Source organism: Chrysemys picta, chromosome 17, assembly GCF_011386835.1.
Source record: "Chrysemys picta bellii isolate R12L10 chromosome 17, ASM1138683v2, whole genome shotgun sequence".
Taxonomy (NCBI): Eukaryota; Metazoa; Chordata; order Testudines; family Emydidae; genus Chrysemys; species Chrysemys picta.
Window position 1 is genome coordinate 19,334,306 of NC_088807.1, and position 15,635 is coordinate 19,349,940.

Here is a 15,635-nt window from a genome sequence, read left to right on the forward strand (position 1 = left end):
TGACCCGAGGGCAGGGGTCTGCCTGGCTCAGGGGAGCAGGGAATGGGGCACGGGGGGTGGGGACACTGGCTCCCATCCAGCCCGGGCGGGCAGGAGGATGGGGGGACTGGCTGGCTCGTGGGGGTGGGGAACTGGGCATGGAGCTTCTCCCTGCCAATCTGGCCTTAGGGTGGGGGGAGTTCCCTGGTGTGGGGGGTGGTAGGCTGAGAGAGGGATAGTGTTGTACTTAAAGTACTGCACAGGATCTTTTCACGGGGAATAAGACAAAACGCCACATTTATTAGTAATACATGTATTCACTAACACTGTATTATATGCATATAATATATTACACTTATACTCACACACACACACAAACACACTCCGTCTTGTTGTTACCAATTAGTTGCTCCCCTTAACTTCACTGGCCAGGTGAGTTAGATGGGGGAGGGGGTGAAGCCGGGCTTCTGCCGATCCGGATCGATGCTCCCATGTTGACAAGACGAGACCCGGGGTCCTCTGCAAGACACCTCACTTTTATAGCAGCTTTCCTCTTATGCAAATCTATACCAGATTCAAACTCTGTGTCTGTGTCCATTGGTCCTTTGTGCTGCTTTCTTTTGAGTGTTGTCCCAATGCTGCAAAGAGGGTGTTTCCAAAAGAAGGTGCTGGCTTCTAACCCCCCAGGCCGTCGGTATGTCTGCTTGTCTTTAATGAGCCCACTTGATACGTTTTATTGTCCTTGGGTCTGGCTCCCAGCCCCTCTCCAACAGTTGAGGCTGTCTGGAGGTGCTGCCTTTCATGCCTTGCTCATCCATACCTCATTCATTCAACAGGGCAATTGATTAAGAGGGGGGGGGGGAGAGCTCTTGTTCTACTGCTAGCAAAAAGAAATTTTCTTCTATCTTATTCTATCCTTAGGGGCTATAATATTATACCAAGGGCAATGCAAAGTTTCTAAATGAGGCTTTGATACAAAGTCCCATGAAAACAGGTCACACGTGGGTAGACCCACCACAAGGTTATATGAAGAGGCACAATGTAAAGTCATATGAAAATTATCAGAGATTTATCTACAATAGGCAGGGGGCCCTGGTGCTAACACAATCCCTGGCTCTTCCCCAGTCCCCCACAAAGGGGGTCCCCGTGTGCTGAGCCGTGGGGCGGGGGAGGTTCGACCGAAAGCTTTTCCAAGCACAAAAGGCCCCTGGGTCAGCTTCTGACACCTTCCTCGCCTAGAGCGACCGTTTCTTCAGGCCGGGGTCACCGCTTCGCACCCCCTTCTCATGCCAAAATCAAGCTGGGAGGGGGGCAGCCTCAAGAACTGGTTCTGTCCCCTCCCCTGAGCTTTTGGGATTTTCCGTCCAAAATCTCTCACTTTTCACCCCCGAGCTTTGCTCCTCAACTCTGTTTCACAGATGGGGAAACTGAGGCGCGGGGAGGGGGTTCGCCGGAGGCCAATGGCACAACTGGGAATAAGCCCCGGGTCTTCTGTGGCCCTGGCTGGTGATTTATGGCCCATGCCCCACTGCCTAGCTTTTCCCAAACCCCCCCCCCTCCGTTCCCCCCAGCCTGGCTCCAGGGGTACCTTCCCTCCAGCTCTTGTGCTTCTGGGCTGCCAAATTGGTCCCCTGCCACCCAACCCCTCTGAGACTCTCAAACCTGGTTCAGGTGGCTTATTGGGTGTGTGGGACAGCTCTGGGCAGGGACCCCACTGCGCCGGGATCTGTGCCTGGCTCTGCCCCCAGCCTGCCTCAGTTTCCCCAGTGGCACTTGACTGTGGGGGGCTCGGGAAGCAGGGTCCCAGCGCCCATGCCCCCATGGTCCCACAGCCAGGGCTAGTCACGTAGGGGCTCTAGGGGCGGCAGCCCAGGAGTTCGGTTTTGGAGTGGCCCCCCAAAATCAAGGGGTGCATGTAGCTGAGAATGGAGAAACCCCCTCCTCCCCTAAAAGTGACAGGTGCTGGGGGGCCCCTTGGGATATCTCCATGGAGCAGCCCACGCCCCTAACATCACCCACTTATTAGGGAACCCCAAAGCTCCCCCTCGACCCACACCTTCAGAGGCCACCTCCTACGTCATCCACTCCCTGATTGGGTGGGGCGTGGTCTTTGGAACGTTGTGTCAGCCCTCCTTCCTCTCTTCCCAACGCGATTGGATGGGAGCTCACGGGGGCGTGGTCTTCGAAGCCTTCAGCAGGGCGCGTCTTATTTTTACGTCATTCCCGCCCTCTCCTTTCTGATTGGGGGGGGGGGGGGACGGGAAGGGGCGTGGTCTTTGGAACGTTTTGTCAGGCCAGCCTCTGTGTACATCATCTCCCTTCCTTTTCCTGATTGGATGGAGGGCTGGAGGGGGGTTGGTCTTTGGCACGTTCCATTAGGCCAGCCGGGACAGCTCTCAGCGCGCTCCCATTGGCTGGGAGCCGGGGGCGGGGGAGGGAGGTGGTGGGGGCATGGCCAACTCTGCTTGGGCGTCTCTGATTGGTCGAGGGAGGGTTTAGCTAATTAGGGGCCCTGGGAAGCAGCTGCTGATTGGCTGGGGCGGGGGTGTTCTAGGGGAAGCATAGAGGTGAGTGGGGTAGAGCAAGCAGGGGATACAGGGGCTGGGGGTGTTTGCAGCTGGGGGGCAGAGCTGCCCAGGGACCCACCACCCACAGGGGCATGGGCTGGTCAGGAGACCCTGTGTAACCGGGTCACAGGCAGCCAGGGGCGCCCCACGGGCCAGGCGGGCGGGGGGGGGGGGGCTTAGGCTGCCCCCCCCCAGCGCTTAAGTGGGGCACAAGCAATTCTGTTACTGACACGTGACCAGCCCGCACTGCCTGGCCCCCAAAACCGCAGGAGCTGCTGAGCCCAGAGAGATCAGAGTCCCTGAGAGGGTGGGAATGGGCTGGCTCAGGGGGGCAGGGAATGGGGTGTGGGGCCACTTCCCTCTAGGGGGTGCAGGCTCCCATCCGGCCCCAGGGCAGGGACTGGCTGGCTCAGGGGGGCAGGGAATGGGGTGTGGGGCCACTTCCCTCTAGGGGGCGCAGGCTCCCATCCGGCCCCAGGGCAGGGACTGACCGGCTCAGGGGGGCAGGGAATGGGGCATGGGGCCACTTCCCTCTAGGGGGCGCAGGCTCCCATCCGGCCCCAGGGCAGGGACTGACCGGCTCAGGGGGGCAGGGAATGGGGTGTGGGGCCACTTCCCTCTAGGGGGCGCAGGCTCCCATCCGGCCGCAGGGCGGGGACTGGCTGGTTCAGGGGGGCAGGGAATGGGGCATGGGGCCACTTCCCTCTAGGGGGTGCCGGCTCCCATCCGGCCCCAGGGCAGGGACTGGCTGGCTCAGGGGGGCAGGGAATGGGGCACGGGGCCATTCCTGTTCAGGGGGCATCAGCTCCCCATCTGGTCCCATCCTCTCCTCTCTTTCTGGCTGCAGGGGAGAGATGGCGCTGGCCCGGCTCGGGAAGGTGGTTCCCAAAACCAGCATCCTCTTCCTGTGCGACATGCAGGAGAAGTTCCGGCCCAACATAGCCCACTTCCCCCAGATTGTGGCTGTGGCAGCGCGCATGTTGAAGGTGAAATGCCCCAGGGCAGCGATTGGGGTGCTGGGTTTTTTTTTTTGGGGGGGGGGGGGGGGGTTGGGTGCTGTGCCTTGGCAGTCAGGGCTGGCCCCCCTGCACAACTAAGGGATGCTGTCCCATTGTTTTATGCAGCTGTCAAAAAGTTGCCACATCCCACCCCAGAGGTGGCCATGTCTCAACACCAGGTGAGGGGTACTTGTATAACCAGCTCTTGGAAATGTGATGTCCAGTAGGCTCAAGGAGACAGCTGATGTCCCCGGGGGTGGGGGGAGGTTGCGCTTTACGGGCAGGGCCGGCTCTGGCTTTTTTGCCGTCCAAAGCAAAAAACGCCCGGCCGGCTGGAGCAGCAACCGGGGGGAGGGGAGGGGAGGGGAGGAGGAAAACAAACCTGCCCCCGGTCAAAGCGGCGGTGGGGGGGGGAGAACAAACCAGCTGGCCGGAGCAGCAAAGGGGGAGGGGGCGGGAGACAAACCTGCCCCCAGCCGGAGGTGGGGGGGAGACAACAAACTGGCCGGAGCGGCAAAAGGGGGGGGGGCCCGGGAAACAAACCTGCCCCTGATCGGAGCAGGGAGGGGGGAGAGCAAACCGGCCGGCCGGAGCAGCAAAGGGGGGGAACAAACCTGCCCCCGGCTGGAGCGGTGGGCAGGGGGGACGACAAACTGGCCCGCCTGCCGGAGCAGCGAAGGAAAGAAAAAATAAAAACAAACAAAAAATACTTGCGGGGCGGTGGGAACGTGGGTGCAGGGGGACTCTTGGCCCTGCAGACCCCGGGCAGCGGAGTGCGCACCCCGGCTAGCGGGGGGGGGGGGGGGGGCGGAGAGAAGGGGGGGCGGCCAGGGCTTCCTTAAGCGTGGCTCTTGCCACATGGCCCCTCCCGCTGCGCCGCCTGCCGGGAGGGCTCCGTGCCGCTCCGTGCCACTCCGGTCGGCAGGCAGGGAAGGACGCGGGCTGCCCTGCCGGGCTTGCTGCAGGGCGCTCCCCTCCTCCGCCCCCTACAGGGCGGGCGGGAGCAGTAAACCAAAAAGAAAAAACCTGCGGGGGCGGCCAAAGCGGTGAAGCGCAAAACAAAACAAAACAAAAAAGGATTCGATGGAATGCCGCCCCTTGGAATCTGCCGCCCCAAGCACGAGCTTGCTCGGCTGGTGCCTGGAGCCGGCCCTGTTTACGGGTGTCCTGATGAAAACAGGGCAGAAAGGGCCAGGACTATTAGGCAGCTGCAGTTGCAGACGCTGGCCACTGGGTGGCGGCCCAACCCTGGAGGATTGATGGTAATTCGCACCCTGTGAAATACTTTCTGTTATTTATAATAGTTTGGGGAAGGTTGGTGGAATTCCATGTTCTTTCATTTTATCCTACCCCGGTCAGGACCTGCCCCTGTGGGCCGGTCTAGGAGGGGTTGGGACCTGCCCCTGAAGGGGTGGGGCCTGTAGTGGGGGGAGCTTTTCATTTTATGTTGGTTTAATCACCAGACTCTCATGATAACACTGAGCATTCACCCCCTCCCATAGAGCTTATCTCTAACCACTAGACCAGACTCCCCTCCCAGAGCCAGGGAGTGAACCCAGGAATCCTGGCTTCCAGCCCACCCCCCGCCGCTCTAACCAGGCCCCCCAACTCCCCAGGTGGCGCAGCTGCTAGAGATCCCGGTGGTGGTGACGGAGCAGTACCCTCAGGGGCTGGGCCCTACGGTGCCTGAGCTGGGGGCCGAGGGGCTGAGGAAGTTCCCCAAGACCTGCTTCAGCATGCTGGTCCCGGAGGTGGAGGAGGAGCTGGGGGCACTGCCCCACCTGCGCTCTGTGCTCCTGTGCGGCATTGAGACCCAGGCCTGCATCATGGTACCCAGGGGGGCTGGGAGGGGAGCTAGGAGTCTGGGTCAGTGCCCTTGTGGGGAGCTACCCACTGGGGATGGGAGCCAGGAGTCAGGGTCAGTGCCTGGTGGAGGGTATAAGGCTGGTTGGGCCATGGCTGTGATGGGGGAGGGAAGGTGGGGGTCCGGACTTGCTGGGCCTTGGCTGTGATGGGGGAGGGGAAGGGGGATCCGGGCTGGCTGGGCCAGGGCTGGGGGGTGGGGGCAAGGTTGGCTGGGCCATGGCTGTAATGGGGGAAGGGAGGGGAGGGGGGTCTGGGCTCGCTGGGTCTTGGCTGTGACGGGGGAGGGAAAGGGGGGTCCGGGCTGGCTGGGCCAGGGCTGTGATGGGGGAAGGGAGAGGGGGGTCTGGCTCGCTTGGTCTTGGCTGTGACGGGGGAGGGGAAGGGCGGTCCGGGCTCGCTGGGTCTTGGCTGTGACGTGGGAGGGGGGGTCCGGGCTCACTGGGTCTTGGCTGTGACGTGGGAGGGGAAGTGGGGGTTTGGGCTCGCTGGGCCAGGGCACTGACCCATCTCCCTCTCCCCAGAGCACAGCGCTTGACGCTCTGGAGCGGGGGCTGGACGTTCATGTGGTGGCCGATGCGTGCTCCTCCAGAAGGTCAGGCTGGGGGACTGGGATGGGGGTGGACGGGGGTCCTGTCTGGGACAGAAACTGGAGGTGCGGGGAGGGGTTCCCAGCAGACAGGACTGGGGGAGAGTTGGGGGGGGACCTTGGCTGGGAGGGGTTTCCAACAGAGGGGTTGGGGGGCAGTGGGGCTGTGGTGGGGCACTGGAGGGCAGGGGGATCCCTGCCCCCCACCCGTGGCCGCCCTGACGTCTCTCTCCCCCAGCCAAGTGGACCGGCTGGTGGCCCTGTCCCGCCTGCGGCAGAGCGGTGCCTTCGTCACCACCAGCGAGGGGCTGATCCTGCAGCTGGTCAGAGACGCCGCCGACCCCCGCTTCCGACAGGTACCCCTCCCGCCAACCTGCCCCCCGAGCCAGTCCCCGCCCTGGGGCCAGATGGGAGCCAGCGCCCCCTAGAGGGGAAAGGCCACATGCCCCGTTCCCTGCCCCCTGAGCCAGCCAGTCCCTGCCCTGGGGCCGGATGGGAGCCGGCGCCCCCTAGAGGGGAAAGGCCCCATGTCCCATTCCCTGCCCCCTGAGCCAGCCAGTCCCTGCCCTGGGGCCGGATGGGAGCCAGCGTCCCCTAGAGGGGAAAGGCCCCATGCCCCATTCCCTGCCCCCCTGAGCCAGCCAGTCCCTGCCCTGGGGCCGGATGGGAGCCGGCAGCCCCAGAGGCCAAGGCGGGGCGTGGGGCCTGTCCGTCGTCTGGCGTCTCATGCTCTGTTCTATCCTTCCAGATCCAGAAGCTCATTAAGGACCCGGCCCCGGACAGCGGCCTCCTCTCCCTGTTCCCAGGACAGAGCCCCGGCTTCAGCTAACCCTGTGGCCCCCAGGCCCCCCCACCCCCGTTCCCAGCACATCAGGGCAGGGCAGGGCTGGAATAAACCCTTCAATACAGTGATCAGCTGGCACTGCGTGTGTGTGAAGTGCTGCCCCCTGCTGGTGTCTGTGTGGGTGTCAGGCGTGCTGCCCCCTGCTGGCGTGTGTGTGCTTTCTGCCTGTCCGTCTCTCTCCTGTTGATCGACTCTCGAAGCCTTGTGCCCCCCAGCAACCTGTGGCCCCCAGTCCCAGCGCGCTTCCATTCCTAGACAATGTGTCCCCTGCCCTCACCCCATCAGCCCCCAGTTCCCACCCCTCTGACCCCCCTCACACGTTCCCCTCTTGGGGGGGCCAGCCGTGCTCAGCTCCCCCCAGGGTTCCCCCCCCACACACTCCTATTGCTCTTAGTGCCAGCCTCCAACAGGGGCAGGCCTGGAACAAAGACCCAGGCGGTTACCGTGGCGCTGCCGTCTCCATGACAACGGGATTATGTTCCACGCCGGGAACATCGGTTAATTGAGCAAATTGCCACATTTTGCTGATTCCAGCAACAGCCCCTCCCCCTTCTCTGCCCCCCGGCATCCCAGCCTCAGAGAGCAACCCAGGAGCCCCCGCCCCCGCACGCAGCCCCTCTGGGGTGGGGTATGGGGGTGGGTATACGGGAACCCCTCGTCCAGGGCCGGGCCATGGCCCTTGGGCTGGGGCATTGGCCTGGTTATACAAGGACCCCTCGCTTGGCACCACATTGTAGCCGCCTCTTTTCAGTTCCCTTTGAAAGTGAATTAAACTAAATCAAATTCGGGACATTTTAATTCTGAATATGCATCTGCCCATGGATTTAAAATGGTTCTACTATGTCATTACAAAAGGTGATAAAGGGTTAATAGTTTGTCTATAAGAGGGGCCCTCAGGACAGTTAATCCAAATTAATTCTGAAAGTGGATGAGTTAAACCGCATTTTATCCCTGTGTGGACAGGTTTAGTTCGGTTTCACTGCAAGAAGCTAAAGCGAAATCAGGGCACTTGAATTTGGAATGAGCGCATTCGCGCGGGAGTTTAATAAGGTTTAACAAATCCACTTTGAATTCAGAGATGGAGTTGATCTGGATTACCCTTCCCAAGTGTCCCCATGTAGACAAATCCTGAACCGAATTAAGCGAGGGTTTCTAATGCAGATTAACCAGCCTGCTGTGCATTCCCACCCATGGGGAATCCAGTTCCGTTGCCCTGGTGAGGCTGATCTCTCAGAGGGTTAACAGTGTCGCTGGCATGAAGTGCGTCCCCTGGCCTGTTTATGTCAACGCAGCCTCAGGGGCCGGAGCGGGCGCGGGCGGCACAGGCTGGGCTGTAAAGGTTATCCAGGCCTGGCGGGTGCAGCGGCGTGCAGAGCTACATGGAGGGAAGCCTGGGTCAGTGCTGGCATTGGGGGGGGGGGGGGGGCTGCTGGATTGGGGGGGAACCAGATCCTGTCCTGTCCCCCCCAGCACCCTGTCTCCCCAGCCTGGGGCTAGGGGGTGCATCCCTCCATCCCATCCATTCCCCCCCCCCCGCCCCGGATGCTGTCACCTCACCAGGCAAGCCAGCAGTATGTCCCGTTTCCAAACGCTGATACAGCCAGATGCCCAGTGCCAGCTGGGAGCATAAGCAAACCCAGGGGCGCCGGTGCCAGGCCCGGGGATGGGTAGAGAGGCGAGGACAGGGAGCAGCTGGAGGAGGGGCGGAGAGATGCTGCATAGCTGGGCTCGGTTATAGAAGGGTCTGCGCCTCTCGGCTGGGGGTGAACAAGGGCCTGTTGGGGCAGGGAAGGGGCCTGGCATGAGTTGTGGGGGGCTGCAGGGGGTGTAAGGGGCCTGGCTGGAGCTGAGATCCAGACCCCACCTTTCCTGAACCCCTAGTGCCTCCCCCAGCTTGCCCTCCAATCCCTTTCTATCCTCAGCCCCTCCGGCTACAGCATCTCCCGGCCCTGGGGAATTTGGACCTGGGACCTCCAGCGCTGAAAACAGGGAAAAAAGCGGCTCCGTGAGCGGGTAGCAATAGTAGGTTGTTATCCTTCTAGCAGGAAGAACTCCTGGGGGACTCGGTGGCCTGCTGGGGATCCCCATTCAAGTCCTTTTTCGGGTTTCCGTGGTGTTTCTTTCGCTGTCAAAATTGTGCAGCAAATGCGTCCACCTCTGGGGTGCACCTAAGAAGTCTCATTCTTCTTGGGCTACAGGCAGTGTGGGCTAGCGGGAAGAGCCCTGGGCTGGCACTCCGGACACTGGGTTTTATTCCCACTTCTCCTTTGGGTGACCTTGGGAAAGTTGCTGCCTTTCTCTGTGCCTCAGTTTCTCCTTCACAGGGGACCCGTTGTGACTGTCCCGTCTGACCCCCTGGATCGTCCAGGCCAGAGACCGGCCCCGAATAATTCCCAGCGCAGAGCGTTTAGAAAAACGGCCGGTCTTGATTTAAAAATGGCCGATGCTGGAGAATCCACCGCAGTCCTTGGGAAAGTGTCCCCACGGTGAATTACTCGCACGACTCAAAATTTGAACCTGATTTCCAGGCACGGTTGGCCTAGCTTCAACTCCAACTCTGCTAGACGAAGAGCCCATTATTCAATATTTGTTCCCCATGAAGACAGGGATTGAGTCACCCCTTAACCTTTTCTAGCTTGGGCTCCTGGAGTCCATTGCTCCAAGCATTCTCATAGCTCTTCTGTGAACCCGCTCCAATTTATCGCCGTCTTTCTTGAACGGTTGGCACCAGAACTGGGCCAAATCCAGAGGCCCAATAGGCTCTCTGCGCTGACTTGAGATGCCCCTGTTTGCGCATCCCAGGATCCTGTTAGCCTCTGGCCTCGGCATCGCCCGGGGAGTTCAGGGTCAGCTGATTGGTGTCCAAATGTTTCTCAGAGTCGCTCCTGCCCAGGAGAGAGTCCCCCAGCCTGTAAGCATGGCCGACATTCTTTGCTCCTAGGTGGACGTGTTGGCCTTTACCTGTATTAAAACGCCCGTTGTTTCCTTGCGCCCGGTTGCTCTGAATCACTGACCCACCCGCTGCATTGGTTACTTTCCCCCAATCGTCGTACAAAACTCATCAGGGGTGAGCATATGTTTTCTTCCAGGCCGTTGATAAAAATGTTGAACAGCGGAGGGCCCAGGACTGAGTCCTGAGGGACCCCCCTGGGAAACAGACCCACTCCATGATGATTCCCTGTTCGTAGCTATATACTGAGATCTATCAGTTAGCCAGTTTTTAGTCCACGGAGCAAGGGCCAGGGTCATTTTCTAGCGGTCTAGGGTTTTTAGGTTTTTTTTTTTTTTCATCAAAATGTCATGCCTTCATCGGCCAAACTCAGCATCTCCCCAAAATAGCTAGTGAGTGAGTTTGACAAGCTCCCCCGAGTTCCAGCCCCCTCCCCCCCACGCCTGTCCCGCCTTTCCACCCGGCCGCGGCTCGGGGGGTCTGGTCCCTTCTCTGCACACTGCAACTCACCTTCTTTTGCTTTAATCATGGGCCCAGGGTTAATTGGTGAGGAGGAGCCAGCCCTGTGGGTGAGGCATCCCATGGGGGCCTTGGGAGGGGAGTTAGCGAGATGCCCCAAAAGTTACAGGGTCATGGCCGGCTTGCTTGCTGTCTCTTCATCCCCATTTACTTGCTTCTCTCTCAATTTATTGTGCCGCCCCACAGAGTTTCCTTCTCTCTCTGCCCCCCTCCCCCGATCAACCCCACCCCTTTAAGCTAAATCAGCCCCCAGCCCCCCAACCCCCCCTTCCCAACCGAACGCTGCAAAAAGGATGGAGATGGACAACCCGCCCCGGCCAATCAGGTGCTCCTGCATCCCTCTCCTCAGCCAATCAGAAGCTGGGAGTTCACCCTTTTTGTTAATGAAACCTTTCCCCCACACACACCCGCTTCCCAGGGTGGGGGGAGCAGAGAGCAGAGTGAAGGGGGGGGATTTCCAGGGATTGGGAAAAAAGAGGTCTGGGGGGGTTGTAATTACCCACCCATTGGGCAGCCTCCACCAATGGAAACCCTCTCCCCCCTCCCCATTCCAAGGCTGGCCAGCCAATGGCATAGCCCCAGCAGAATGTCTAATTCACCCGCTGGCTTCCCCTCCCCAGCCAAGAATTTGGGGGGGGTTTAATAGAAAGTGCGGAAAGATTTTTTTTTTTTGTAGGGAAAAAGAGGGGTGGGAGGGGTGGGGCACTGGCCTCTGTCCAAGTCGGGGCTAGACGAGGGGGCGCCGGGCACGAATTGGGGGCGCTGGGCACCGGCTCTTTCATCTCCCCCCCCCTCCTCCATTTAAAAAAAAAATCTTTTTTGCATCTGCAGCTGCGATTTTTTTCCAAGCAGAAGTAAAGGCACTTGGGGTTTTGTAAACGGGAGCTTTTTTTCTACCAGCGGATTGAGGTAAGAGCGAGCCCCCGTGCCAAGGCACCACTCCACCCCATTTGCCACCTGTGCCAGTTACGGCGTGGCCCCCACTTGGGCACCTTCCTCAAGGGAAGCCGGGCGTGGATGGGCGCATTCGGGGGGGGGCATGAGCCGCGGCAGAGGGGAGGGATGGTGGGCAATGCTTAACTTGGGCCAGGGCTGAGCCCCGGTACCTCTGGCTTGGCAATTCCTAGCCCTGGCACCTCATTCATTACAAATTAAGCACGGAGGGAGGCTGTAATTGTGTGTGTGTGTGTGTTTTCTCAGAGCGGCTGATGCCCCCATGGGCTTAGTTCTTGGGTGCCGTCTTCGGGCAGAGGGGGGCACGCTAAGAGATGGGTGTCACACGGGATGGGTGCCTTGCGTTTGTGTGAGTGTCTCGTCGATTGCAGGCTGGCCTGGGCGCTGGGTTGTGTGTGTGTATGCGCTAATGCCGGTGCGTGCATCATGGTTTGTGCTGATTGTGTGAGAGTTGGCGGGGGGAAGGTGTCGAGGGTTGTGTTGAGTGTGTGTGAGCGAGTTGGGCTGTGTGTCAAGGATTGTGCATGTGTGTGAGTTGTGTGTGTCAAGGGTTGTGTGTGAGAGAGTGGGTGGGTCGGTGTCGAGGGTTGTGTTGGGTGTGTGTGTGTAGAGCGAGAGAGTATGTGTGCGTGTGTGTCAAGGTTTGTGCTGATTGTATGTGTGAACTGGGGGTTGGGTTGAGTCCGTGTGTGTGTGTTTGGTTGTGTCAAAGTTTGTGTTGGTTTGTGTGTGTGTGTCAAACGTGCTGAATGTGTGAGAGAGAGTTCAGTTGTGTGTCAGTCTGTGCTGGTTGTGTGTGTAAAGGTTTGTGTTGGTTGTGTGTGAGAGTTGGGATTGTGTCAAGGGATGTGTTTGTGCGTGTGAGAGAGAGTAGTGTGTCACAGTTTGTGCTGATTGTGTGTGTGAGAGAGGGTTCAGTTGTGTGTCAATCTTTGTGTTGATTGTATGTGCTGCTATTGTTGATTGTGTGTGTGAGTTGGGGGTATGTCAAGGTTTGTGTTAACTGTGTGTGTGTGTGTGTGTACTGCTTTTGGTTTGTCTGTGATTGCGTGCAAGGAAAGCTTGTGTTGATTGTGTGTCAAGGTTTGGGGTGGTGTGCATGTGCTGCTGCTGTTGCTTTTTGTGTGCATGACTTGGTGTGCATGTGTATGCGTGTGATGTGCTTGTGATGACTATTGGGGCGTGTGTGTCATGGCTGGTGGCCATGTGTGCACTCCAGTTTGTGTCAGCGTGTGAGACACACAGCATCTGTGCTTTGTGGGGGTGTTGTGTGTTGTGTGTGGTTTCCGCTTTGTGTGTGCGTGAGACAATTTGTGTGTACATTGCTGAAGTGGTGTGTGTGTGTGTGTGTGTATGTGTGTGTCCCATATTGTGTGTGTGTGTTGTAGTTATTTTTAATACGAATCCAAAGCATCTGAATATATCCAGCTTTTCTCTTCGTAATTCTCGGCTTAAGACCTCCAGCAAATACACCGTGCAGGATCTATTGGCATTTTCTATCACACAGACACAAACGCGCACACACCATCTAATGCTCTCTCTCTCTCTCTTACATACCCTGAGTCAAACTGATGCAAGATGACTTCTTTGGTATTTTCCTGGCTGGAGCATACGAAGCTGATGAGCCATTAAAAAAAAAAAAAAAAAAAAAAACCCTCGTTGCCGCATCTTCCGGGCTTTTGACATGTTTATTCCTCTTTAAGGAAACAGGTGCCGTGTGTACATGCCTAGAAACGTGCGCCGGTGGCCGGGTGTGCGCCCTTGCACGTGCGTTGTGTGTCAACGACTGTTAAGAGCGACTCATCGACGATCGGTCACTTGCCGATAATCAATACCCAATTCATTGATAACTGGGCATTTCTCTGGGCTTAGAGGTGGGATTCGTTCGATAAATCTACCTGGATTGGATTTATTGATTGCCAGTTGGCAAAGAAAGGTGCACCGACAGTCCTGGATGATGGTCGTTCTCTGCCAGCCTGCGTCCCGGCCGAGGGTAATTATATCCTCGTTCCTCTTTGGTATCGTTCCAGGCCTGATCTATTTCCTTCTTTTGGTGCAGCCTCTGTCTGCTCTTCGGTTGATTTCGACATTCTCCGTTGTCTTGTGTCCAACGGCCTCAACACTTCAATGTTTATCCCCCTTTTAGGGGGGCTGTTACCAGTCACACCCCTTGCATTCTAGCATTATAACATCGCTTGCCGCCATGGTGAAATCTGCACAAGGCTCAGTAAAATGCCACTCCTTAAAGTTAGCTTAACTGCAAAGGATCCTGGGATGCTCGCTCGCCGGGGCTTTCTTTGGCCTGTTTTCGGTGGCGACAGCCACCCTGCGTTATTAGGGTGAGTGAGTCTCCCGGTAACAAGCCCTAGATGGGTTGTTACACACACACACGCACAGAGCCTTCAATCAGTTCCTTTAGCTAGCGGTAACCTGGCTGTTGCGTACGAACTGGCACATGTTCCAGTGGGCCTGGAGGGAACACAAGGCCAAACACACGGGTAGGCCGGTTGTTGTTTAGCCGCAGAATCGGTACAATAGGCGACAAGCTAAGCCATACGTGGGATCTCTGTCCGAGGATGTGCAAACAAAGAATGTCTCCGGCCGGTTTAGGGAATTGTTAGCCTTTGCCCTGCTGCTGCCAAGACGTAAGCCATGGGTGGCTTTACGCACCACGTATAAGTTTAGGTGGTGAGATACAAGGCGGAAGCATACGGCCGACGGAGGTGTACAGTCGTCCCGCCTCCCCTGTGATCTCCTTACTGTTGATTGCAGAGTCCTTGTCGGAGATTGGGACCGGTGTGCACGGCTGAGTGTGCGTGTGTCTGTGATTGTGCATGGCGGAGTGTCCGTGTGTCCAGGACTGCACGGGTGAGCAGCCGCGTGTGTGTGTGTCAATGGTTGTGCATGGCGGAGTGTCTGTGTGCGTGTGTGTGTGTCAGTGATTGTACAGGCGTGAGGGCTGCATGTTGTCCGTTAGGGCACTCTGGAGTGCTGGGGAACGAATGTGTGGGCCCGTTTGTGAGTGCACAGGTGTGTGTGCATGAATGGTTGTGCGAGGCGGGGCACGGGAGTGTGCGTGTGCAGGTGTGTACATACTTCGGGCATTGAAAGTCAGCAGCCTCCTTACGTTCTCCTTCAGGGACTTGTCCCGCTGTTGCTGTCAATGGGGGTGTTTGCCCCCCGCAGCTGACTGGTTAACGCCCAGACAGTTGGGCCAGGGATGGTGCACACGCCGGGTGCGAGCTCCCTGTGGGGTGGAATCGCTCCTGATGTGGGGCATGGGCTAGACGGAGAGATGGATGGAGGGGGGTGAGGATGGATGGCCGAATGGATGGATGGACAGACAGACAGACAGACAGATGGGTGTGTGTGTGTGTGGGGGGGTGGATGATGGACAGAGAGATGTGTGTGGGGATGGACAGAGAGATGTGTGGGGAACAGAGGATGGACAGACAGACGTGTGGAGATGGGCAGACAGAGATGTGGGGATGGAGGACGGACAGACAGAGGTGTGGGGACGGAGGACGGACAGACAGACGTGTGGGAATGGGCAGATGGAGGTGTGGGGATGGAGGACAGACAGACAGAGGTGTGGGGATGGAGGATGGACAGACAGAGGTGTGGGGACGGAGGACAGACAGACAGACGTGTGGGGATGGGCAGACGGAGGTGTGGGGATGGAGGACAGACAGACAGAGGTGTGGGGATGGAGGACGGACAGACAGAGGTGTGGGGATGGGCAGACAGGTGTGGGGATGGAGGACGGACAGACAGAGGTGTGGGGATGGAAGACGGACAGACAGACGTGTGGGGATGGGCAGACAGAGGTGTGGGGATGGAAGACGGACAGACAGACGTGTGGGGATGGGCAGACGGAGGTGTGGGGACGGAGGACGGACAGACAGAGGTGTGGGGATGGAGGACGGACAGACAGAGGTGTGGGGATGGGCAGACAGAGGTGTGGGGACGGAGGACGGACAGACAGATGTGTGGGGCTCAGGAACTGGCTCTGACCCCTGTGTGTGGGGCTGATGGGCCCTGCTGCGGTCCTGCCACCCCCCAGGGCCCTGTGAAAGCCCGTTAGCTCCAGTGGGGCGTTGGCAGGGCTGGGGTGTGTACCCCCCACACACCCCTGCTCTCTGAAGGGGAAGGGGAATGGGGGGGAGGGGAAGAGACGAAGTGGGGGATGGGCCTGCAGTTTCCATGGAGCTGTCGCCATGGAAACAGCACAGGCTGCCTGGATCCTTTGGGCTCCAGGAAGCTGTCGGATGAATGAGGAAGGGGGTGGGGGGTTCATGGCAGGGCCCGATCCTGAGGGATCAGCAGGCCCCAGGGAACACCCCCACTGCTGGGTGTGGGGTGGGGCGGGCAT

The 15,635-nt window shown here is 58.8% G+C and overlaps 2 protein-coding genes across 4 annotated transcripts in view; both read left to right on the forward strand.

Annotated features, from left to right (window-relative positions):
• Positions 1-2,453: 2,453 nt before the first annotated feature.
• Positions 2,454-6,908, forward strand: ISOC2 (isochorismatase domain containing 2). 3 transcript variants are annotated; one of them, XM_008175986.4, is made up of 6 exons: positions 2,454-2,546; positions 3,394-3,532; positions 5,161-5,373; positions 5,932-6,002; positions 6,235-6,352; positions 6,745-6,908. In XM_008175986.4, the coding sequence occupies exons 2-6, from the start codon at positions 3,401-3,403 to the stop codon at positions 6,823-6,825; spliced, it is 615 nt and encodes a 204-aa protein (XP_008174208.2). In that variant the 5' UTR covers positions 2,454-2,546; positions 3,394-3,400; the 3' UTR covers positions 6,826-6,908. The 3 variants fall into 3 exon arrangements, with proteins under 3 accessions (XP_008174208.2, XP_042712135.2, XP_042712137.2); XM_042856201.2 differs by lacking the exon at positions 2,454-2,546 and adding an exon at positions 2,632-2,853; XM_042856203.2 differs by lacking the exon at positions 2,454-2,546 and adding an exon at positions 4,537-4,806.
• A 7,189-nt stretch (positions 6,909-14,097) lies between these two features.
• The window catches only part of SHISA7 (shisa family member 7), a 6,641-nt gene continuing 5,103 nt past the window's right edge, over positions 14,098-15,635 (forward strand). Inside the window, 1 exon segment of the mRNA XM_065571884.1 lies at positions 14,098-14,131. Within this exon segment, the coding sequence (XP_065427956.1) occupies positions 14,098-14,131 (34 nt within the window).